General features: G+C 36.9%; 1 protein-coding gene across 2 annotated transcripts in view; it reads left to right on the forward strand.

Moving 5' to 3' along the window:
* Positions 1–14508, forward strand: part of VCAN (versican) — a 115554-nt gene that overhangs the window by 25621 nt on the left and 75425 nt on the right. For both annotated transcript variants that reach the window (XM_082374667.1, XM_082374668.1), the window contains exons 3-5: positions 1491–1868; positions 5008–5182; positions 5267–5394. In XM_082374667.1, the coding sequence (XP_082230793.1) occupies positions 1491–1868; positions 5008–5182; positions 5267–5394 (681 nt within the window). The remainder of the gene's footprint in view (positions 1–1490; positions 1869–5007; positions 5183–5266; positions 5395–14508) is intronic.

Here is a 14508-nt window from a genome sequence, read left to right on the forward strand (position 1 = left end):
TCTCATATCTGCCCCTATACCTCTAAAATTGTGAAAAGAACTGTAATTTAGTAATAAATATTAAGGAATTGAAAGTCACTTATCTTAAACTCATTTTAAAAGAAATCATAAAGGGTCTCATAATTTATATCATAATTGATGTTGATGGTAAAGATGTTTATTCTCCATTTAAAAAGCAATCTTTTATTTGTGAAGTTAATATTCTATAATTCTTCAGGAAGGAAGATGGGATTTCCTAGAACATATGATGAATATAAATTAGGAGATTTTTAGTTCATAAAATTTTCACCCCTTCATTTCTCAGGACCCCTTTTCTTGGCAAAAAAGTACAAAATATCTTTTTGTTGTCTTCATCTCCCTAATGGGATCTAATCTTTTTGAAGTTAAACTTCATTCCTTAGCATCTGTATCATTTCTAATGCATGTCCATTTTGAGATGTGTGTTACTAATGCCTTTAAGCACTAATACACCAAGTGTTAGATACATATCATTTTGTTGATTAACATTATTTCACTCCACCTAGAGGCTACTATTACTATTCATCATATTTGCATGAACTGGGAGTTCCTTGTGCACTAATGATAATTTCTATTCTTATTACCAACACATTGTCTACCCAACTAGTAGAGACTGGAAGATGGGGGAAAAAGGGAGAGGAGAGGTATAGATTCCTATAAGAGTGAAAGAATGTGGGTTTTTTGCATGTAATGGTATTAAATTGTAGTCAATGTGTTCCTTCTCATTAAAAGTTTAAGGGCTTAAACAGAAAGGCATTCTGTAGATGGATACTTTAGAAGGTTAGGTGAACAGACACTAACTTCCCCCCCACCCCACCCCACCTAGGCCAGGATATAATCTAGAGGTAATGTTTCACTGCAAAGTGATTGCAGCTGGATTTCTCATTACAATGAAAGTCTTTGGTTCAAACACTGAACCAAAGAGCGTTCTTCAAGTGCTGGACTTCCCCCTGTTTTACTGAAGTATGTTTTAAAATTTTAAAGTCTACTGAAGTATGTTTTAAAATTTTCACTTCCCCTTTGAGTTGTTTTCATTTCCTCTAAGGTAATGTGGCAGTTAACTTAATCATTTTTCTTCTTCTGACCTGTAGACTTGAATTTGTTTTTTAACTGTTCTTCCTAACATTGGTCCAGTCTTTTAAATCTGCATTGCTTAAGTCTGGTCTTCTCTTGCCCTTGATTCCTTGTCTTCCTACACTTGCCTTATTTTATCACTTATTTTGTTCATGTTAAACAATAAGTTACAAATACTTTAAAATGAATACCATATTTTTAGCACATAAAAAAATAAGCATTATTAATCCCTGTCTTTGTTATAAAACATTACTGAAATTGTGTACTATTCTCTGTATATAAAATCATTCTAATTATTTCACATATTGAGGATGTAACCAACCCCCTGTAATGGTTCTTATCCATTCACATATTTAACAGACTCAGTTTGTTAATTTAGTATTTTCTCTTTCCTCTAGTCAAAGTGGAAAAAAGCCCACCTGTTAAGGGCTCCCTCTCTGGAAAAGTCAACCTACCTTGTCATTTTTCAACCATGCCTACCTTACCACCCAGTTACAACACCACCAGCGAATTTCTCCGAATCAAATGGTCTAAGATTGAATTGGACAAGAGTGGAAAAGATTTAAAGGAGACTACTGTTCTAGTGGCCCAAAATGGGAATATCAAGATTGGTCAGGGCTACAAAGGGAGAGTGTCGGTGCCTACACATCCCGAGGACGTGGGCGATGCCTCACTCACCATGGTCAAACTGCTGGCCAGTGATGCAGGCCTCTACCGCTGCGACGTCATGTATGGGATTGAAGACACACAGGACACGGTGTCATTGGCTGTGGAGGGTAAGGCTTTGGGAATCTAGAAGAAGGTAGTATAACATGATACCTGGTTCAGAAGTGTGGTGAAACAATATTCAAAAGTAGCCATTGCTCAGGGTTTGGACAAGGGGAAAAACATCAATCAACCCAAAAGTCCATGTCTTTCACCAAAAATGAACTGTTATTTGTTCAGGAATCAAGGAAGGTGACTTTATACTAGATATAATGAATACCTCAAGACATGGTTTATAGCTCAAGAATCATTACTTCATTATTGAGACCTATCAGTGGTTATTTTTTAAGACTGTAAAGACTGTTCTACATTTTGTTTTAATTTTTACATATGTGTATATGTGCATATACATGCATACACATACACATACACACATACAGATATATACATACACACACACAGGAAAAAACCCCTTTCCTCCTTTTTCTCACTCTCCTAGGATGATTAGTAAAATCTTTGAATTTGCTTTTAAGAAATATAAATAATATCTTAACTTACATTGAAGAAATAAGGCACCTAATAAGTACCATGGTCTATATCATAGTGCTTTGAAAAGGCTAGGACTCAATAAACAGTTGAATTGGATCAAAACAAGAACTCAGTGAATTTTTTTTAAGGTCAATGCACTGGTTGTTATCCACTGTCTTGCAATGAGACATTTTAGTTTTAGCCCATGTTCAGTGGTGGTTTGTATGTCATTTGAATTTAAGTTAGGAGACAAAGCAAAGAAAAATTGCTTTAATTGGGTACACACATAATGCCATAGCTCTTGGAAGAAAAATATTTTGGCAAGTTATTAAGCAAAATTCTAATACCCAGACATGATGGAACAGATTTTTCTTCCAACCCTCCACTTCCCTATAAAATATTTACCTTTCAGAAATATATACAAAGGGTTTTATTAAAACTCTTTCTTGTGTAGCCAAAAGGAAATATTTTGAATTTCAGATGTGACAGATTAATTTTCTGAACATCCTTTTCCATTCAGATTCTATCGCTCCCTTCTATAAATCTATTTTTATGTTTTCCAGGCATCCACTAAACACCCTGGGCTCTTTGCTCTTTTAACCTTTTTATCATTTACTTTGGTTTGTCTAGTATTGTTTTTTCTACTGATCTCTCTCTTCCTCTTTTTGTATAATGTAACATACCATATATATATATATATATATATATATGGTGTTAGATACACATTGCATATAAATTTATATATACATATATGTTTTTAAAATCCAACAAGAAGTTTACAACTTCTTACAATTTTCATCATTAAAGAATTAGCAGTGGATTTGCCCCTTGCCCCCTTTGAAACAATGAAAATCCTCCACTTAATCTCCTTAGCCCCATGAGGTCTTCAAATTATCCCAGCAATTGCAGATACTTATACAGCCTGGTATTCCCTGCCTTGGTCATGGAGGCCCCTTTGTGCCCCCTTACTGCCAATCTTCAGTGCACATGGAAGATTTTTAATTACCAAGAAGGCTATTTGAAGCTTTGATCAACATAAGACTAATTTAAAACCATTCAAAGTCTGGCTTAAACCTTAGAGATCATTATAAACTATCTTTCATACTTACTAGATAGTACCATATATACTTCCTGGCAATTTTAGAGTCATTCTACAAAGCTACAGATTTTATGAAAGGCATTTGATCAGTTTTTTCTTAGCAATATCAGAAATGGGAAAATGAATGTTAGTTGTCAGTGCATCTACTTGGTGCCTCTGCAGGTCTTTCTGTATTGACACTGATCAAAGGTGCTTATCTATGACATGGCTAGTCTGTTCCCCGTAGATACTTTATTGGCACATACCTGTTTTGGAAGAGAGAGACAATCTAAGGATAGGCATGTGGGAGACAGTCTTATAGCTAGAAGTCAGGCTGTAAGAGAGAGAGAAAGAGAGAGAGGGAGAAAGAGACTTGTTGTCTACTCCAGGAAATTACTAGGAATAAAAGGAGAGTGGAAGATACCTTGGAAACCAAAATTAATTCCGCCTAACAAAAAAGTGGTCTTAAATGATATGACTTAATAAAATCTCATCCATAAGACCCAGTTACCCCAATTTCTATTTTACAGTGACTTCCTAGGCACATTAGCTTGACTCACTTTGCTCTTTTATGAAAATGAGTCACCATATTTACTCCAGTTAAAAATGGAGATGCTCTTGCTAAAGTAGGAGAAGAGGACCAGAGCTCCACCCCTTCAGCTGCTCTTTCCTCAGGGCTTTGACAATTCTTTGAGCCCTGAAACACAGTTCAAGAACCACTAGTTTATGTAACTCCTAAAATACAACAAAGTGGAATTTGAGGCACATATCTGGATGCCTGGCTTCTGCCCATGGGAGTCTGGAGAATTTTATTTCAGGCCTCCTTTGGGATAAAAATCATACATCTTACCTGTCAAAGTGGAGACCCTAAATTATAAATATGATAAACATTTATCACAGCAGCCTATCTGACATTTTAAAATTCTTTATCTAATTTGACCTTCCTATCAATCAAATAACCTAAGCAATATTAGTTATACTTTATGAAGGGGAAAATTAAGACTTATATATGATTAAGGAGCAAATTAGGGATTGGAACAGGCCTTCTCACTCATACCTAGTCCAGCGTCTTTTCCATTTTAGTATATTGTCTCTGGAAGTAAATATTACAATGTTTCATGTTTGTAGGAAGTGGTGCTGGTGAAGGCTCCATGTGCTTCTATTGAGTTGGCCCTGAGTAAAAACATGAAGTAGGAGAAGTTGATCTTGTGGCCCCCTTAACTCTGTATCTCTTGCAGCACCTACTCCATTTAATTGTCCAAGGTTCCCATAATAGCCTGAATACTACCTGCAATTAGGACAACTAGTCACCATTTGGGATTTAGTGGCTTAAATCTTTTTTTTTTTTAGATTGTTTACATGGGAACAGAAAATTCTTGAAACTCTAATGGAGCAGAGTAGGACACCTAAGGGAACAACATTTCTGGGGCTCCTCAGATCACCATAATTTTGCATAATGCTACATAAAATAAAGTAAAAATAAAGAAGTATCATGAGGTTATTACCGAGTTAGCAAGTAATTTGACGTATTACTCCAACGAGAAACTGCACAGTATGGTGAGAGACTTGAACTTGCCCATAATTGTTTGCTGCTATCTTTGCAGGGGTTGTGTTTCACTACAGGGCAGCGACCAGCAGGTACAGTCTGAATTTTGAGATGGCACGGAAGGCTTGTTTGGATGTTGGGGCTGTCATAGCAACCCCAGAGCAGCTGTATGCCGCCTATGAAGATGGATTTGAGCAATGTGACGCAGGCTGGCTGTCTGATCAGAGTGTTAGGTGAGCGGTCTGGGGGCCACCAGCTTTAATTCATCTATTTGGAGCGAGAATAAAGTGCTACCTACTAGTCCTTTATTTCCCCAGGTATCCCATCCGGACTCCCCGAGAAGGCTGTTATGGAGATATGATGGGGAAGGAAGGAGTCAGGACCTACGGACTCCGTGCTACTCATGAAACTTATGATGTGTATTGTTACGTGGACCATCTGGATGGTAAGATGTTCAAATTTCTATAGCTTCATTTGACCTAAGAAAATTGAGGAAAGACTGGGAGCACGTGGGGATAGAGCAAGTCTTCATGCTTGTTTGGATTCCAAACAGCAACATTTAGTTTAAATAACCGTATGATTCTGTGGTGAAATAAGCTTAAATTAAAGTGGAAAGAGAACGAGGGCTGTGTAAATGGTTATGTAGGTTTGAAATGTCTTTAGTTAATGGCAGGTTTGCTTTCAGTCATGCTGCCATTGGCCTGTTTCCAATACACTTTTAGAGCATTAAGAATAGAAACCTGTAAGGGTGGTACCTATTCTTGTAAGAACTTCAGGTAAAATCCTGTGATGACAAACCACTGTGAATCCAAGTGCTGATAAACACCCCGAAGTGCGGCTGAGTAAGGCAAACTAGCCCAGGAAGGATTTTCATGGTTTGCTTCTCCTTGTGTTCACTTTGCTACACTAATATTTAGAGCAATCATTCATTCATTCAACCAATGAACACATTAAAAGAAAACACCTACTGTGTGATAGTTACTCTGCTCGTGGTTAGGACTATGAAGCCAAGTAAGATATAAGCCTCGCTTTAGAGATGCTTAGAGTTTGATTGATTCTGGCACTACCATTTCTCACTTAGCATGAGTTAGATTCTTAGAGACAAGTTTGAGTTCTCTTGTGGCGATGTTATCTAAGGACACAGTGCAGTTTTATTATAAGAATAGAAATTTCTGTGACTTTTGAAATGGAATTTCATTTGTAGCAACAGGTATCTTAGAAGCCTAAATATATAAATAGAAGTATTGCATTGAGTTATACTTTTAATTTTGGCTGGCTCCACAAGAAAAGAATGATCTCAATTTTCTTATGTGTAAGATAAGGAAGTAGGACTAGATAATTTCCATAGTCCCTTCCAACATTAAAATTCTATTATTCTATGAATTGAAAAAACAACCTCAGAGCCTGAAAGCTAGAAAATAAGCAGCTTATATTTGCCTAATGCCCTAAATTTGAATAGGACGGCCTGCTTCCAAGAAAGCTGCTAAGTGTGGTTCTCTAGCATCTTAACATTCTTATTATAACTATTATTTAAGACTGATAAATGTGTTTTCTAAACCATAACTTTGATTCTAACAGTTTCCATTTTTTACAAGGACAAAGGGAAAAGATATGTAAAATCCATGCTATGAGATATAGATAGATATAGCTTAGCTCCTTCCTTTAAATTTAATTTTATTTTAAATTTAGTTAACTTTTTTCATAGAATAGGAGCTGCTCGGTAGGGGAATCTGGTTCTAGGAAATAAATTTGGTTATTTGGTTATTCCATCTCAGTAAGATGGAAATTTGTATTCAAATTCACTAAGATGGAATATGTTTTATCACTGTGGTTCTCCTTTGGAATAATATCTATTAGAGTGATAGTTATAAAAATTTCTGGAACACTGGTAATGCTGGAACTAAACCAGAGATAGTTTTTGAAAAAGTATACATAACTTCTAATTACCTAAAAGATCTTTACCAAATATAATTGAAATGTGGTTTTCAAGTATAAATCCGTGGCCAATTTGATCCCAGTATGAATAAGCATCACAAGCCAGACTCCTTGATGGAAAGACAGGCTTAAGTATTTACAATGCTACTGGAAGCAGCACCTAGGGGCCCCTCTGCATGTCTCTTCTTCAGTCTTATCCTGATGGAGCTACTGAAACCCCAGTCTCTAAGGCTGCAGAATCCTTAACTTCTTTGAAGGCCAGAGGACTTTCTGCTTCTGCAGAAGTTCCAGAAATTCCACGCCCTGTACAAATTCTGTGTGAGATACTTTTGACAGGTCTTGGTGGTAAAAGCCCTACCAAGGATTCCTAGCCACATTGTACCCATTGAGAGCTGGCTTCCCAAAATCTCTTCAGAGGATCATAACTAGTGTTCAGGGAAAATTGAACTCTGTCAGAAGAGTCATTCTGAGGATGTATGCGTACACCACAATGAGAAGGATTTATTAGTCATACAGGAATTCTTCTCCACCTCCATAAACATCGCCGCTTCTAGGGCAACTGGTATTGTTCAAACCAGTCTCTCCTCCAGTGTAACCCAACTGTATTTCATACAGTTGTATATTTACTTGGGATAAATGTTCCACACATTTGATAACTGAAAACTTGTAATGTGTAATATAGCATAACTTTAGTTGGATTATTTATACCAAAACAACAGAATTTGAACTTTTTTGTCTTATCACATAACAGCTGGAAGAAAAAGATAAAAGAATAAGTATAAATAGGAATTCAAGCACTGGCTGAAATTTGTGTCAGCAGAGTAACAAGACGCCCTGACATGGGCAACCTTGGTAACCTATTGCCTCTCCTTCTCTGGCCTATATTTTCCATGTTAGCCCTACCCTTTGGCTTTTCTTTCACCTGGAACAACTACCACCCTACTATTCCAATTCCCTGACCTTCACACAAGCTTCCCAGCACTTGGATGTGTCTGTACTATGGGCTCTCACACTGATCCCATATCCCCTTCCTAAGTCCTTGTTGGTCTCTCTCACCTTTACCATCTCCAATCTTTGAATGTGTGACTATAATCACCCTCCTGCAAATGTTTGCTTATTCCTCCATCTCTCCTACTAGACCATGGATTCTGGGAGGGAAGGAATCATGTGTATCCCCACTATGTCCTTGGCACATAGTAGGTGCTCCATAGATTGAGTTGAATAAAATGAGTGAATTAATAAATTAACCTCCAAACTAAGTGCCCACTCTACTCACATCGCTTTACACTTGCCCTTTGGATAACTTCACACAACTCCGGGCTTCATCACAATTCTACTTCCCAGTTTTTCATTGCTCCAATGCCCTTACTGGTTCATTTAATTTCACTTTTGCTCTTTTGTATGTAAATAAGTCAAATGCCTTGTGGGATGAACAGGGCACAAAGAGACACCAAGCAAACAAAAAAATTGAAAAATGATAATTTTTAGTTTTGCATGTCTAGCCCTGAACTCTCTTCTGAATTCCATACCCACAGTTCTAGTTTGTGAATCATTTTTTTTTAATAAATTTATTTATTTATTATTATTATTTTTTTTGGCTGCACTGGGTCTTCGTTGCTGCACAAGGGCTTTTCTCTAGTTGGGGCAAGCGGGGCTACTCTTCATTGCGGTGCGCGGGCTTCTCATCGCAGTGGCCTCACTTGTTGCGGAGCACGGGCTCTAGGCGCACGGGCTTCAGTAGTTGTGGCACGCGGGCTCAGTGGTTGTGGCTCTGGGGCTCTAGAGCACAGGCTCAGTAGTTGTGGCGCAAGGGCTTAGTTGCTCCGCGGCATGTGGGATCTTCCCAGACCAGGGCTCGAACCTGTGTCCCCTGCATTGGCATGCAGATTCTTAACCACTGCGCCACCAGGGACGTCCCTGTGAATCATTTGTGTGTCTCATCTCTGGTTTTCTGTTTTATCTCGCAAATAATCCCCAAGCCTTTAACAGTTCTTCAGGGGACCTGTTTTATGACCATCAAAGCACGTAAACACCATGGCCATATCATTCCCCTACTCAGCGTTGTGTAGTGTGAATTTCCTGTTGCCTTCCTCCTCAGACAAACTCTGCCTGACCTGCAAAGCCCCTCCGTCCTTGGCTTGGGAGTAACCTATTCAACTGTGTTTCCCTCTCTTCAATATGATGCTACATATGCGCATCAGTCATCCACAGACCCTCTGCTGCCTCCTGCCAGCAGTTCTGCTTTGATCCTCTCTGAAAACACAAGCCTCTCACCTTTCCAGCATTTTACTCTTCCCTCTGCCTATGAACAGACTGCCTCCAAGAGCCCATCTTTACCTCTTCCAGCTCACACTGACATTTCCTGATTCTGAACTCCCACTTTTCTTAGAGTTAGTTCCACATATCTGGTGCTTAATTCTTCTCTGGTTGCTTTATATTCATCAGACACAAACTATTACTTGTTATTTTTGTTTCGAAAAACTTCTGTAAGCTCCTGATAGAGATAAGGCCATAGTCATCTTCTGTAACTCTCCCAACCACAATGAAGAACCTATTCCAGTAATAGACACATAATAGTTACTCAAGAACTACTTGGTGGTAATTGCAGTATTTCTCCAGACTTTGTCTCTTTCAGAGGCTGTCTCCACCATGCTACCATTTCTACAGTACTTGAAAAAAATGCCAAGCTTTGTCCACCAAACTTACTAAAGATTTTTTTTTTTAATTGGATCACCATGATACTAGTTTTTTTTTCTCTTTGAATTTCTCCTCTCACTCTTTTCTGTGGTGTCTCTTAGAAATAATTCCTTCCTAGAGACACTCTTTTCTCCTTTCCAGCCTCTCACAGTCATTGCCTTTTCTTGCCTTCCCTGCCAATTGTCCTCTCTGGCACTGGTTCCTTTGTCCCTATTCACAAATTACAGGTTTATTTTTCTACTGCTTCCTCATGTCAAAATCCATGATAGCTCTATCACCTCTATGACTTGTCTAATGCCTCCATGTCATGCTTGTGTCTGACCTAGAACCAAAAACAACCTTTCCTTTTTCTCTTAATGAGCCCCTTTAGATATGAAAAGCTAAAAATTTAGGTAAAAGCCTGAATGCCATTAAACATGTCCTAGAGCAAGGCTTAGTTCCAGCTTCTTTAGAGTCTTTGATAGGATCAAAATCAGATATATCAAATCTGGAAACTGTGTGATTTCCTGCCTGTGGATGCTCAGATTGACTTAATTTTAATGGAATTTACAGCATGTAATCTACAGAGTGCTTCACCAATGGGAGTTATTTAAGAATTAGTGATAACTGGGTTTATTCAGTTAAAAAGCCCCATGTCAGCTAGAATAGCTTCCTGTACACTCTGGTTCAGCACACGGGTTCAAATATTGATTTTGGATTATAGAACCTCTCCACATTGGTTGAGGTTGGTGCTAGAAGATGCTGAAACTTTTTAGTTATTATTCTCTGTAGAACTCACAGAATCATAGATCCCAGTTATGGCTGTGGGTTCCCAAATAGACTTTAGATATTAACGCACCTTGCTAAGGGTTTGAAACTGAACTTGGAGTTGTTTTTGTTTAAGTGTTTGAATGGTCTAGCTAAGAGCCACTGAGGAAGGTGACCAGGCATGGCACCCTGCAGCACCTGTGGAAAATGCGTCCTCATTCAGTATGGTGACTTGAATAGATTTACTGTGAGGTAGCTCCATAGGTAGGGTAAGGAAAGAAACTATTTATTGTATGGTTGCCTTGCCATTTAACTTAATTCTCACAAAAACCTTGACAGGCATTTATTTAAAACCTTTATTTTTACACATAAGGAAACTAAGGCACAGAGGTTAAGTGACTGGATATACCCTTTTTCCTGTTCTACTGTAGTAACTTTTCAGGACCACCAAAGATTCCCCAGTAGAGCAACAGGCAGTCTTACAAACCAAGAGGATGTAAAGTGCTCTTAAAGCTCCCCCAAATCTCTGATTTCTCACATAAAAATATCCTAATTCTTATTTGAGTAATGATTGCATTCCTGTTTGGATTGCAGTGATTGGAATTGCTGGGTTAAATGATAACTCTATTTTTCACTTTTTGAGGAACTGTTTTAAAATTCTTACCAGCAGTACATTAGGGTCCTGATTCTTTCATTCTTGCCAACATTTGTTTTCACCTGACTTTTTGATTATAACCATCCTAATGTGTGTACAATGCTATCTCATTCTGGTTTTGATTTGTTTTTCCCTGATAGCTAATTATGTTGAGCAACTTTTCCTTTATGACTATTGGCCGTTTACATATTTTCTTGGAGAAATACCTATTCAGAACCTTTGCCCATTTTAAACTGGGTATTTGTCTTTGTGTTATTGGGTTGTGAGAGTTCTTTGTATACTCTAGATTCAAGAGAGTCTATTCAGATACATGATTTGTAAATATTTTCTCCCATTCACCGATCTGCATTTTTACTTTTTCAATGGGATCCTTTGACACACAAAGTTTTTAATTTTGATGAAGTCCAATATCTACTTTTTCTTTGATAGTTTGTGCCTTTGGTGCCATATCTAAGAACATATTACCAAATCCCGAGTCATGAAGACTTACTTCTGTGTTTGCTTCTAAGAATTGTAGAAGTTTTAAGTTTTACTTTTATTTTTATCTATTTTGAGTTATTTTTTGTATATGGCATAAGGTAAGAGTCCAAATCCATTCTTTGGTATGTGGATATTCAGTTATTCCAGAACTATTTGCTAAAAAGACTATTCTTTCCTCATTTAAGGGCCTTGGCACCCTGTTTAAAATCAGTTGATCATAGATATATGGTTTAATTTCTGGACTCTCATTGATCTATATGTCTATACTTATGTCAGTGCCACATTGTGTGGAATACTATTGCTTTGTAGTAAATTTTGAAATTGGAAAATATGAGACCTCCAACTGTGTTCTTCTTTTTCAAAATTGTTTTACCTCTTCTGGGCCCCTTGAGTTCCCATATGATTTTTAAGATCAGCTTGTCAATGTCTACAAAGAAGCCAGGTGAGAGTGAACTGAATCTCCAGATCAATTTGAGGTGTATTGTCATCTTAACAATATTAAGTCTTCTGATCCATAAACACGTGATTTTTTTCCCATCTTTTTTTTAGATTCTCTTTACTTTCAACAATGTTTTATAGATTTTATAGCTTTCAGGTATAAGTTTTGCTGTACTTTTGTTAAATTTAATCCTAAATATTTTATTCTTTTTGATGCAAATGCAAATGGAATTTTCTTTATTTCTTTTTCTGATTGTTCATTGGAAGTGTATAGAAATACAATTGATTTTTGTATATTGGTCTTATGTATTGTATCCTACAACCTTGCTGAAATTGCTTATTAGTTCTAATAGTTTTTTTAATGGAATCCTTAGGATTTTCTATATACAGTCCCTTTTATTTTATAATGTTACCTTAAATAAGCAGAAAGTAGAAATGTCTTGACATAAAACCCTTGAAACATGTGACAGTCATTTGCTTTAAGGTTTGGATATCAATTTCTGGAATTCTAAGTTGGAAGAGCTTCTTTGGAAATACAGTGGTCATTTAACTCTCAGCTGTGAAAAGTAAAAAAAAACTAGGCTGATTCTCCTGTGTTGACCTGCAGCCATACTGAGCCTGTCAAACCAAATAACACATTCAATCTCATATATTTTGAAGACTCAGACATCCAGAAATGTTTTAGAACCTCCTTCTCACTCTAATTAAAATCTTACTGCTCTGTCATTGGGAAAGAATGAGATCCGACATCCTGCAAACCATAAAAATATGTTTAAATTTTAGTGGGATTTCCTGTGTCTTTAAACCTTTCAAATGACATATATAAGATCTGGTGTAATAACACATTGACAAATATGTGGATTCCCTTTCCCATGAATATGATCTGATTTAGAGAATGTTAACTGACTATCACAGCTGACTGATGACAATTCTCTAAAATTAATTAGAGGTTAAAATTTTCAAAACCCAGTGTCTATGCTTTAAGCCACATTATGCGTCTACTTCAGCCTAAAACAAGTGAGAAATCTGAAATGTGCTGACCTGGCTTTCCAGTCTCATTACCCCTCAAATGAGAAACATTGCCAGCCTAACACTAGAATTGGATGAAGTTACCTTGGCAACCCCAGAAGTTTTCTTGTCACTGTTAACAGAAGGTTTGTTTCTGTACAGGTTAAAGGATCAGATCTTAGAGGGAATTGACATGCTGTTGAATTACCTACAAATATTGGCTGTCAAGAGATTATATAGTAGTGTAGGTTAGCTGTTAACCAGCCATGTACAGCTGATGGATTTCGTGATCCAGGATAATGAGTATTAGTCTTTATTGCTTTGATCTTGTATATATAGACATGGGCAAAAAAGAGAGAGAAAGACAGAGAGAAAAGAGAAAAAGAAGCCTCCTTTGAAAAAAAATAAAAGTCCAAAACTTTAAACCTAGTAATAATTATGTTGAATTGTCTTTATCACCATAATACTTGCCATATACTCTAAGTGGTTTTATCCTATGGGCATTTCATGTGACTGTTTCCAGTTCACACACCATATCTAATTTTGCATACATTTATTACTCATATACCATTTTGACCCAAATAGCAACGAAAGGTAGTAACAATCACAAATCTTGAACTTCCTTACAGTGAACAAAAAATCAGGAAGTTCTGTTCTCAAATGGGCAAAGGGACTCATGATTAGTTTATAAGAATTGATTTTCAGACCAGACAGTTCAGGATAGAAAGATTATGAGCACAAATAAACAGAATAAATATAAACATTGATCACACTACCCAGAAAATAGACGCATCTAGATAACTGTGGTGATATATCAGCTTTGACTACCACAGACAGCGGCCCATCAGCTGCAGTCCAGGAAAGAATTGAATAATTATCTGTGATCTGCTGATGCCAATTCCCCGTTTCACCTTGGTGATCTCAGGGAATTTTCAGTGGAAGAAAAATATCCTATCTTATCTTTGCTCTGGACCCAGGCTCTTTCATAATTTTTCTGAGATACTCCTGAGTGTAAAGTCTAGCTTTTGAACAGTGTAGGTCATCTTAATGTTTTGATTTGTTTTCATCATTGCTTGCCATTTTAGTATGTGTTATTTTAAAGTCTGCTAAGAAATAGCTTTTCCATTTAGCAATCAGAAGTGTGGAAAAATAACATGCATGGTCCACTTTCCAGGGAGTCTTTTAGCAGTTACTTGTCAAATTTAAGTATTTTTTTCTTAATATTTCTGATGATGTTAATTCCTATGATTAAGACGAATTTAGTTTGTAGAATGTCACCACATATTAAAGTCTCACCAGCAATGTCTTCCAGTTTCTTCTAGGAGATCCCTGGAAAGTTGGAATAACAGGAATAATTCAAAGCCAGATCATTTAACTTGAAATTTTGGAAAATTAGAGGTTATATATGTTTTCCACATGAACGTGCAAATTATCCTGTGTGTGAAATCCTCTGTTCTGCATTATAGTTTATGTGTGTACTAATGCAAATATATATGTATACATGTCAGTAAATTCTGACTTACAACAACTTAAGTTAACTTGGCATTTTACCTTAAGTCATGCATCGTTTTGTGTATAAGGATATTTTGTGTATTTCTT

This window comes from Balaenoptera borealis, assembly GCF_965194805.1.
Source record: "Balaenoptera borealis genome assembly, chromosome: 2".
Classification (NCBI taxonomy): Eukaryota; Metazoa; Chordata; class Mammalia; order Artiodactyla; family Balaenopteridae; genus Balaenoptera; species Balaenoptera borealis.